Below are 11,118 nucleotides of genomic sequence, written 5' to 3'. Positions count from 1 at the left end.
ACCGACTCAGAAACACGGGAGTAGCAGCAGCCGCCGAGCCTGAGGCAGGAAGAGCCCCGCTGGGTTAAAACTGTTGTTACCTTAAAAAAGGAACTTGGCAGCGGCCGCGGTGATCATGTCCTTCCCCGTGAGAGCTACGCCCCACCTCTGCACAGGGGTCCATTTCCATTCGGGAACCACTGAACTCACACTGCACCCCTCTCCATGAGTGTATGCTCTGCAGGGCAGGCCCTGTAGGGTTTATTACTTTCCTCACAAGGCTTCTGCGTGTGGCAAATAACAGAGAGAGCGAGCGAGACCGACCACCAGCACAGGGAAGGCACATCACATTTTTCCTTACAGTTCTTATCTCCTCCATCCCCTCTCCACGCCCCGCTCCCCCATAAAAAAGCAAAGGTTATCACAACCGTTCCTAGTAGGAGAGCTGATCAAAAATATTCATTGCACCTAGCTCCTGTGTAGCTAGAGTCTGCAGTATACAGGCAACAGGCTAACCGCATTAAAGGCTGGGCTCCTATTTCCAGTTATGGCATCCTCAGCCACATTTGCTCTCCTCTGCATGGCCCACATGTGATTACATCTGAGCGTCACTTGGCACACACTGCAGTTTACAGAGCAGGACTAACCCAAAGGTCGCAATGAACTAGGCAGTACATTTGGGGAGGGCAGTCTGTCTTCATCCAAATGGGTCTCTCCTCTGGCTCTAACTACCAGCTCACGTCAGGTACTGCACCACAAGGAACATGACCACGCAGCTCAAGAGCATTCCGCCGATCATGAAGTATTTGTCCTGGAAAGCCCGCTTCTCAATCAGTCGCATCACTGTGTTCGATAAGCCCAGCATGTTGGCAACATCTAGGATCTTCTTGTGAGTGCCCTGAGAGTGACCAGGAGTAAAAAAACCAAACCCATTAGTTTTGTGTCCCAGCACTTTTCATACCACATGTTAAGGACATTTTAGCTCTGGAGACAGATGGCTGCCTATTTGATCCCCACATAGGGGATGGAGCTCCCCACTGACCAACAATTCTCACCACTCAAGAGGGAACAGGACACTTGGGAATTAACTGGGACAGAACACATAAAAATTAAGAACAGGAGTGAGATCAAAGGTCCAGAATGAAGGATCCAGAAGGGGATGCCACACTGAGGATCTCAGACAACGTCCACTGCTCCAAGAAGATGTTAAGGGAACCATGTCCGAGAACTTCTAGGTGGTGACCAGATATATGATCTAACAAATACATGCAAGATTTTACAGTCAGACATACCTCCCTCATCCAGCTTCTTCCTCCCAGACTGATGGATGGCCAATGCTAGGAGGCTGACAACATCTCAAGACTTGTGGGGGCCATTGACAGGGTGTGTAAAAATGAAAAGGTGTATGAGAAATGCATCCAGAATCTCAATAAGAGGATCTGGAGGAGACAGAAGAGGGCCTGCAATCTGGTGCACCATGCCTGGCATGTCCCACGGACTCCCTCCTGCTGCGAAAGGGGGTTGGACTAGATGACCTCCTGAGGTCTCTTCCAACCCATATCTTCTATGATTCTAAAGGGGCAGGTATGGGGGTATCTGAACTGCACCAGCCACACTCCCATATTCACAACTATGTAAAGGAGCCACCAATTTAAACTCTTGGAGAGCCCTGGAACCAGGGGGGATTAGTAACTGGCCCACTGGGGATCTTCACCATTGCATGATGGCAGTATGCTCAGCCACTCAGTGTTGGGCGGGACTGAAGGGCGAGGAAGTGTATAAGAGAATAAAGGGTGACAATTACTGACAATGGTGATAGCAACTTTGGATTTGAACTGGACTGAGACTGAAACAGCCATCTGATAGTAACCAGGTTTGAACAGGCCACCATTACTACTCCCCATCATCTGTGTAACAAACAGAACTGCATATTGCAACAGATACCAACGTTATCACTTGTGTACACAGAAGCACTGGTATTTGCCCTATTTGTTGAAATTAGTTTCTTCTCCCCAGCTGATGACACTGCTAAGATTCCTCCTCCCGACCCCTTGGGGCTCACATTAATATTTGGGAACACTGCACCTTCAAATTCAACCTTCTGTCTGCCTCTGCAGCAGCCTATAACACTTCAGCCTCTTTCAAAGAATCCTTGCTGCATCAGAAAAAACAGAAGGAGCAGAACCCAAAGAAGTATATAGCTTTGCCTTGCTTGGAAAAAACGAGCCCATTAGTGGTCGTTCTTGTTAGACCAACCAGAAAAGGCTGTAGGTACGCTAGCTGAGACTACCATGTTCCCAGGGCCACTCCTATTCATGAGTCCAACCCACTTCCCGCCATCCGCAGCACAGAGAGGAAAAGGGCTGAGACCAAAAGAAAAGACACTAGATATTTATGTAAACTGCTCCCAAGCACTTTCACCCTTTGCAAATTTGAGATGTAGCACTTCCTCAGCTGGTAAGCACATTATGGCTAGACTCCTTCAGAGCCAGGATGGGAACTTTCAAGGTCTGGCCACGAAACCAGTCTTATTTACAGCGGAGAGTGCAAGAATTCAGGACTAATAAAAAAGTTTAGTACCAACACCCTTTGAGTCTTCTGGTCTGCCAGAGAAAAGGCGCAGTATACCCAGCAGCAATGTACGCTTTCCCAAAGTGTTTCTGTGTCAATATGCCTGAATCCTGGAGAGGACATGTCCCTAAGGGTGAGAAGAGCTCTACCACCATGGCTCTTTCAGTTCTTGGTTGATCTGAGTAGAGTGCCAGCAAGAGGGCCAATCATGACAAACTCTGATGGTGTTTTTGGTAATGTGCACACTCGTTTCCTGGAAATTGGATAGACCACGAGCACCACACAGCCATCAGATAGTAACAATTTTAGGATCTTACTGACCTGGGCTGGATGTGACTCAGTGATGTAGAGGTGAACGGTAATACAGGAGACAGCTTGAGTCACACAGTCCCCCAAAAGGAAGCAATGTCAAAACATTTAAGGAGGCAGTTAAGCAATTCTCCCCAAGTTTAGCTAGGACTTTTGAAAGCTGTCATGATACAACAAGTTTGTAAGTGTAAAAGCTTAAAATGTTAACCCATAAATATCATGCTGATGCATTTGAGCGCGCCGCGCCCCCCCACACCCTCTGCACTGGTCCAGGTTCCGTTGGTCATTCTCTCTCATGTCCCATGAAAGAGTTAATTCTGTATCTTTGAGCAGCTGACTGTCACATTTGAACAGAGTCTGAAAATAAGGGCGAAATGCCCTACTGATCAAGGGACATCAAGAGATATGGCCCCTTTCAATACAGAAATTCAGACAGGGATAGACTGTTCACATGTGCTGGCTCTTTGAGACAGCATCTTTATCACATATCTCAAAAAAAAAAAAAAAAAAAAAAAAGGACAATTACTTTACAGCAGTCTTAATATAAGTAGCTGAAAGATCTTTCCAGACATTAAGGCCTGGTCTACACTTAAAACATATACCGGCATAGCTATGTTGATTAGCGGAGGTGGGGTTTTTTTTTTTTTTTTAAATCCACCAAACATAGCTATGCCAGAATAAGTTATAATGTAGACGCACTTATACTGGCATAAAAGTGTTTTTGCCGGTATAGCTTATGTCTCTCAGGGAACTGGTATAAGCTACACAGGCAAATAAGCTGCATCTATACTAGAAGGGTTTACTGCTGTACCTAACCAGCAAAACTTTTCTGGTGAAGACAAGGCCTTAGTCTCAGAATCCACCTACAAGGTATGCGTTATTTCCCCATTTTAGAGATGGGTAGACAAGATAAAAAGAGAAAGTGACTTGATCAACACCCCATAGTGATTCAAGAGCACAGCTTCAGAATAGCATCCAGGGGCCCTGATTCCTAATGTCCTGCTAAGGCATCCTATCTCAAAAAGTTGTTTCAAGTTATTGTCTGTTACTGCCTAAAACAAGTTTCGAGGGTTTGAACTTGCAGGTCAGTTGAAGTGCAGGACTGTTCCTGCCCAGCATTCTGAACCTGAAGTGCTGGGTTTAAACAAACCAATGGGTGTCTATTAGGCCTGGTCACCATAAATGAAGAAACTTGGGGTCTTTTTGGTAAAAGGGATGCCCCACCTTTAGCGTCATTCTCTGGTCCCTCAGCCCATGCAGAATGCTGGTCCCACTGCCAATAAGATCATCCATGCCACGATGGGCATTCTGGAGGGATTCATTAAACTGTAATGTTTCGTCGATCGGTATGGTGGTGTCAGAGTCCTGTGGGGAAATGCAGGGTCTTGGTTACCTCTCCAGCTTGGTGAGTCGTGCTCCCCCTCCCCCAACCCCTAGGCAACTGTTGGATCCAGAATGGACAGACAGAAAATGAGCAGGGTGTGGGGGGGAAATCTTGGGGCAAGTTGTTTTGTTTTTAAGGGAATGAACTACACAGATAGGATGGCATCAACACGAGGAAACTGGTTCAGATGAGCCTAAGCTGACAATGCTTGAGGGAAAGGTTGACCAAAGAGATCAGAATTGGTCTAACTCTGCTCTCTGACCAAAAAGGGAGCAGAATCAGGCTAAAGCTGGGTGCTTTTGAAACCTCCACTTTCAGGCCATGTAGAGTACAGTACTACAATATGGAGCACTGAATTTGTCACTAAGCAGCAGAAAGGGGATTTACAAGGGAGTCACTTTATCATGGTCCGTAAGTATCCACAGGGGAAAGATTTCTGATAGCAGAGGGCTCTTTAAAAAAAAAAAAAAAAAAAAAAGACATAAGATGTAATCGCTGAAAACTGAAGCTGACATTCAGTCTAGAACAGGGGTGGGCAAACTACGGGCCGCATCTGGCCTGCCAGCCATTTTAATCTGGCCCTCGAGCTCCTGCTGGGGAGCGGAGTCTGGGGCTTGCCCCGCCCCGGCGCTCCAGCCGGGAAGCAGGGTCGGGAACTGCTCAGAGTGGCTCCCGGAAGCAGCAGCATGTCCCCACTCTGGCTCCTATGCATAGAGGCAGTCACAGGGCTCCACACACTGCCCCTGCCCCAAGCACCGCCCCGCAGCTCCCATTGGCAAGGAACCACAGCCAATGGGAGCTGCGGGGGTGGTGCCTGTAGACAGGGCAGCGCACAGCAAAGCCACCTGGCCGCGCCTCCTCGTAGGAGCTGGAAGGGGGACATGCTGCTGCTTCTGGGAGCTGCTTGAGGTAAGCGCCGCCAGAGCCACCCCCTGTGCCCCAACCTCCTGCCCCAGCCCTGATCCCCTTCCCACCCTCCAAAACCCTCGGTCCCAGCCCGGAGCACCCTCCCACACCCCTCATCCCCAGCCCCACACCAGAGCCTACACCCCCAGCCAGAGTCCTTAGCGCCCCCTCCTGCACTCTGAACTCCTCATTTCTGGTCCCACCCCGGAGCCCGCACCCCCAGACACAGCCCTCACACCCTCCCACACCCCAACCCCAATTTCATGAGCATTCATGGCCCGCCATACAATTTCTGTACCCAGATGTGGCCCTCAGGCCAAAAGGTTTGCCCACCCCTGGTCTAGAACAAAGGCGCAAATTTTTTAACAGCAACGATAATTGGAACACACTGCTCTAGGACTCGTCGATTAAGTCTGAGCTAGGACATCTCTTTTAGCAAGAAACATCCAACTATAAAGTTCTCGGTTTGACAGAGGAACCACTTGGTGAAATTCTAGGGCCCGTTGTGGGAAAGGTCAGAGTAGGTGATCACAACGGTTCCTTCTGACACTAAAAAATACATTTAAAAAAAAAAATCTATGAATCCTATCTTCTCTGGACATATGGCAGATTAAAAACAAGCCAGGCAATAGACAGTGAGCCATGACAGAGATCATGCACTCCCCTCCTGTTTTAAAAACAGTATCCCTTGTGGCACTGTAAAAAGTGGGTATGGGAAGACTGTTCCAGCTGCTTCCTTGTACTCTGAATGGCAACAGCATCACCCCTTTTCACTCTAATGGGAAGTGTAACATGTAAGAACTAAAGAATAACATGGACCCCTGAGAATGCCCTGTGGCTTTATTGTGTAGGCTTGTGGCATCACACTTGTCCAGAGCGGATTCTGATGATTATCACAGTGATACACTGATATGGTGCTGAGAGTGCTCAGGGATGCTCATCATTTGACCACACCTTTCTTCTGGCTATAAAGAAACAACAACCAGAAAAAGGGGGTTTAATTTCAGCTGAGGTTCTCTTCAGTCAATGGAGAGAGAGTTTGGGAGTTCAAATTATTTGAAGAGCAGGGCCGTTGACTAGCAAAGGCATCCCTTATACCAAACATTTATTAGGCACTGGACTTCAATTAAGTGTTCATGGCTTTGAAGAAAGAGTCCAACTGCAAATCGCTCAGTGATCAGTCTCATGGATTGTCATTATCCCATGAGTCCATTATGCTTCGGAGCAAAAGGATCTTAATTTCCAATGCAAGAAATTTTTCAGGCCACCTTTATACATTACAAATCACCAAGAAGAGGGCATAAGCCTAATTTTTTCTTCTTTAATTAGGACAACAGCATAATGCTAATATGATAAAATCATGTTATTTCTACAGGATGGTGCAGTAGAAGCTTTAAGATAAAGATGAAATTTAAATATCTGTAAATCAAACAAAAGGTCCCAAACAATATTATAGTTTTCAAGAGTCCCATTTTCCATCCTAAAGAGCTTGATTCAGTTTGGTTATATACTTATCCCACACAGTTTTGCTTAACACGACTGCATAAAATACAATACTATGGGTAACAAGAAAATGCAGAATTATGTAGATCATAAACTATCGAATTTTCAGGGACTTCAGAGTCCCAAAAGGTAAGTGCTGCAGCTGAAGCAAGAATTTTATCTATTTGTGAATTAAAGGGACAGGCTAGAGCTTTAAAAGCGATAGCCTGAACTTTCTCTTTAAAAATTTGTTGTTAAAAGTCTCACTGAACATGTAACTGAAAAAGTTTAGAGGAAAACAATCTTTCCATATTCCAGTTCACATTTTGCATCTGACAGCCCTTTGTACAGATAGTGTTACTGTCACTCTATTGTCAGTTTCCTCTTCTGTGGATTTTTCACAAAACCAGGGAGAGAAAAATCAATGTTAGGAAAATGCAATTGTAAAGATATAAGAATTTGCAGGGGAACTCAATGGAAGTCATAGCACCCAAAACTGTAACTTTTAAAAACAGACTACATTTCAAGTTGGCATTCTTCAATGGGACAACCATCTATAACTTTGGGGTGGCCAAACAAAAAGCTAAATCCTCAAGAGGTGCATTTACATTGGCCTTGGCACAACTGTCATGAAAATTTAACAGGTCAGGCCTCTGTTTTGCTTGACCTCCCTTTACAATAGTGAACGAGGACAGAAAAAATCAATGGTATTTTATTTTTCTGAAAAAAGTTACTGGTCCTGGCTCGAAGGAGCAGAAATCTGGCAGCTTGACCTAACTCTGTTGTTCAGAGCAGAATTTCTCTGTGTGTTCACATGGTAGTAGATTCTCACGATGTAGAAGCTAAGAACTAAACTGTATTTAACATTTAAAAGCAGCATTTGAGACTAAAGGGCAGCTGCCATCTTGCAAGAAAGTTATGCTTATGGCAGAGGGAGGTAGGGGACCCCAGACTCAAACTTAAGCCTGTTTCCACCTAATTCTTGTTTGAACCGGAAAAGCTTCTGCACAGAAACACTCTTCCAACTGCACAATCTTACCCCAGACAGATGAGAAATAACTGGCAGTCACTGGCACTGAGGTAAATAAAATACACTGTTAAATGATACCACTTTCCAACCAGAACGCAGCTCAAATGCTATTCTTAAAGGACATTTCAAAGCCTATCTGTGTTGTGGAGTGCTTACATAAACTCTCATATTCCTGAACTGGAAATAACCTTTACATTTTTAACAGTGAGGGTAATTAATCATTGGAACAATTTACCAAGGTTTATGGTGGATTCTCCATCATTGGAAACTTTTAAATTAAGATTGGATGATTTTCTAAACGATTTGCTCTAGTTCAAACAGGAATTATTTTGGGAAAGCTCTATGGCTCATTTTATGCAAGAGGTCAGGTTAGATCTCTTTTGGCCACAGAATCTATGAATCACTACAAAAAGCACAACAGGGATGGTTCTTTCTAGAGAAATTCTCTCTCTTTTGTGCTTGCCATTTTACAGTTTTGGCTTTGCTTTTAAAAAGTTGCCTTACATCCAAATCCAGTGTTTTCTTTTTCTACTTTCATAAACATTTGCATCATCTCGCAGCAGATGCTTTATGGCAGGGGGGAGGCAAACTTTTTGGCCTGAGGGCCACATCTGGGAATAGAAATTGTATGGCGGGCCATGAATGCTCACAAAATTGGGGTTGGAGTGCAGGAGAGGGTGCGGGCTCTGGGGTGGGGCCAGAAATAAGGAGTTCAGGGTGCGGGAGGGGGCCCCGGGCTGGGGAGTGGGGTGCGGGGGTGTGTGTGTGTGTGTGAGGGCTCTGGCTGGGGGTGTGGGCTTTGGGGTGCAGGAGGATGCTCCAGGATAGAGGGGTTTTTAGAGGGTGGGAAGGGGATCAGGGCTGGGGCAGGGGTGAGGGGAGAGGCTCAGGGGTGCAGGCTCTGGGTGGCACTTACCTCAAGCGGCTCCCAGAAGCAGTGGCATGTCCCTTCTCCAGCTCCTATGTGGAGGTGCGGCCAGGCGGCTCTGCTACACACTGCCCCGTCCACAGGCACCGCCCCTGCAGCTCCCATTGGCTGTGGTTCCCGGGCAATGGGAGCTGCGGAGGCGGCGCTTGGGCCAGGGGCAGCGTGCAGAGCGGAGCCCCTTGGCTGCCCCTATGTGTAGGAGCCAGAGGGGGGCCATGCCACTGCTTCTAGGAGCTGCATGGAGCGGCCCCCGACCCTGCTCCTCGGCTGGAGCGCGGCAAGCCCCAGACCCCGCGCCCCAGCGGGAGCTTGAGGACCAGATTAAAATGGCCCGCGGGCCGTAGTTTGCCCACCCCTGCTTTATGGTCTAATCCTGTATCCTCCACTCCATCTCCTCCCCAAACCTTGATATAAAGGAAGCTCAAGGGATATTTACATTAGTAGTGAAAGTGCGTGCCAGGAGCTCCTCTCGCTGTTTTTCCTGCTGCTCCCGATTGTAACGGCGATGCTGGAAGTTCCTCAGTCCTGACTGCAGGTGCTGGACATCATATTTCAGCTGGTCAACTCGGCTAGAAAGAATCAATGAGAAAGACGATAACCCAAGGAAAATTCACTGACAAAACACATTGTTAATGCAGAGTAAAGGTTACCCAGAGGTATCTCATGCTCTTCCAGAATATCAAATTCAGCAAACGTGAAAACCAGGAAATACAATCTGCTTAAGTTACACACCCACACAACCTACACTCTGCCCTCTTTGAGCAATGCTTCAATATGCTCATAACACATACTTGCACTCTGCCTTTGCACTGTATTAAACAGGAGCTGCCTACACCTGCTCTACACACAAACACCACACTGCTAAATTTTACAATTCCAAGCCCTTTACAATCTCCATTTTTATGCGCTTGATGCCATCTAACACGATACTTTCACTTACCCTTCATTAAAACTACAGACTGCACTCATCTCCCATCCAACTGCTGACAATCTCCATAGCAAGACCATCCCATGCCCTGCTACTGACACTCATAGGAAAGGCCATGCTGGGTCAGACCAAAGGTCCATCTAGCCCAGTATCCTGTCTTCCGACAGTGCCCAATGCCAGGTGCCCCAGAGCGAATGAACAGAACAGGCAACCACCAAGTGATCCATCCCCTGTCGCCCATTCCCAGCTTCTGGCAAACAGAGGCTAAGGACACCGTCCCTGCCCATCCTGGCTAATAGCCATTGATGGACCTATCCTCCATGAATTTATCTAGTTTTTTTTTTAACCCTGTTATACTCTTGGCCTTCACAACATCCTCTGGCAAAGAGTTCCACAAATTGACTGTGCACTGTGTGAAGAAATACTTCCTTTTGTTTGTTTTAAACCTGCTGCATATTAATTTCATTTGGTGACCCCTAATTCTTGTGTTATGAGGAGTAAATAACACTTCCTTATTTACTTTCTCCACACCAGTCATGATTTTATAGACCTCTATCATACCCCCACTTAGTGGTCTCTTTTCCAAGCTGAAAAGCCCCAATCTTATTCACCTCTCTTCATACAGAAGCTGTTCCATATCCCTAATCATTTTTGTTGCCCTTTTCTGAACCTTTTCCAATTCCAATATATCTTTTTTGAGATGGGGCGACCACATCTGCACGCATTATTCAAGATGTGGGCGTATGATGGATTTATAAAGAGGTAATATATTTTCTGTAGTATTATCTATCCCTTTCTTAATGATTCCCAACATTGTTAGATTTTTTGACTGCCACTGGACATTGAGTGGGTGTTTTCAGAGAAGTATCCACAATGACTCCAAGATCTCTCTCTTGAGTGGTAACAGCTAATTTAGACCCCAACATTTTATACTCAATGCAGTCCTGTAATGAGGTGTACATGATCTCTCAAGGTACACATGCACCTCTTTTCTTTGATCTCACACACTCTGGGGTCAGGTAGAGGGGCTCACACACACCCAGAGGGGCACCGCCCCTCCAGATTGCTTCATATCTGGAACAGAGCTCTGCCAAGCTGCTCCAGCTAATCCCATTCAATACAGTTACACCTAACACAGCAAATGCAGCTGGAGTACATGCAGGTAATTCCCAGTGGCTACTGCCAGTTTCAGTGGGACAGAGTTAAGGTTGTGTGGGCATGTACCTTAGCTCTTCATTGCCTGATTTTCAAAAGTTTATGTTTTCTGGTCTTGAAGGGCACAAGAAACCAACAGGCAACCTTAAATCTGCATTAATTTTTTTGGTCAGCAAATCGCTGTGCTTTAGTTCCCCGTCTGCACTACAGAGACTATATTACTTTCTTTTTTTCCTCATGTGTTGTCTGTGTCACTCCTTTCTAACCTAAGCACTTAGTCAAAACTTGGGGTCCTGGGGGTTATTTCAGCTAGGAAGAGAAATCAATGTTAGAGTCAAGTATTTCCTTTGATACAAGGCGTTTATTTAGAGAAACGTACCAAATCTTGCTTCCCTGTATGCAGCAGAAATCAAACAGAAGATCTTTATTTTATTCTGGAAGGGCAT

At 46.1% G+C, this 11,118-nt stretch overlaps 1 protein-coding gene across 2 annotated transcripts in view; it reads right to left on the bottom strand.

Moving 5' to 3' along the window:
- Nucleotides 1-204: 204 nt before the first annotated feature.
- Nucleotides 205-11,118, bottom strand: part of GOSR2 (golgi SNAP receptor complex member 2) — a 28,758-nt gene continuing 17,844 nt past the window's right edge. The window contains exons 4-6 of one of the 2 annotated variants that reach the window (XM_037886781.2): nt 9,026-9,158; nt 4,084-4,224; nt 205-877 (exon numbers count right to left, since the gene is read on the bottom strand). In XM_037886781.2, the coding sequence (XP_037742709.1) occupies nt 716-877; nt 4,084-4,224; nt 9,026-9,158 (436 nt within the window). In that variant the 3' untranslated portion in view covers nt 205-715. The remainder of the gene's footprint in view (nt 878-4,083; nt 4,225-9,025; nt 9,159-11,118) is intronic. The other variant, XM_037886782.2, reaches the window with a different exon arrangement.

This window comes from Chelonia mydas, chromosome 27 (genome assembly GCF_015237465.2).
Source record: "Chelonia mydas isolate rCheMyd1 chromosome 27, rCheMyd1.pri.v2, whole genome shotgun sequence".
NCBI classification, from domain to species: domain Eukaryota; kingdom Metazoa; phylum Chordata; order Testudines; family Cheloniidae; genus Chelonia; species Chelonia mydas.
The sequence above is the reverse complement of the archived record's forward strand: the minus strand, read 5'-3'. Positions and strand labels throughout refer to the sequence as shown.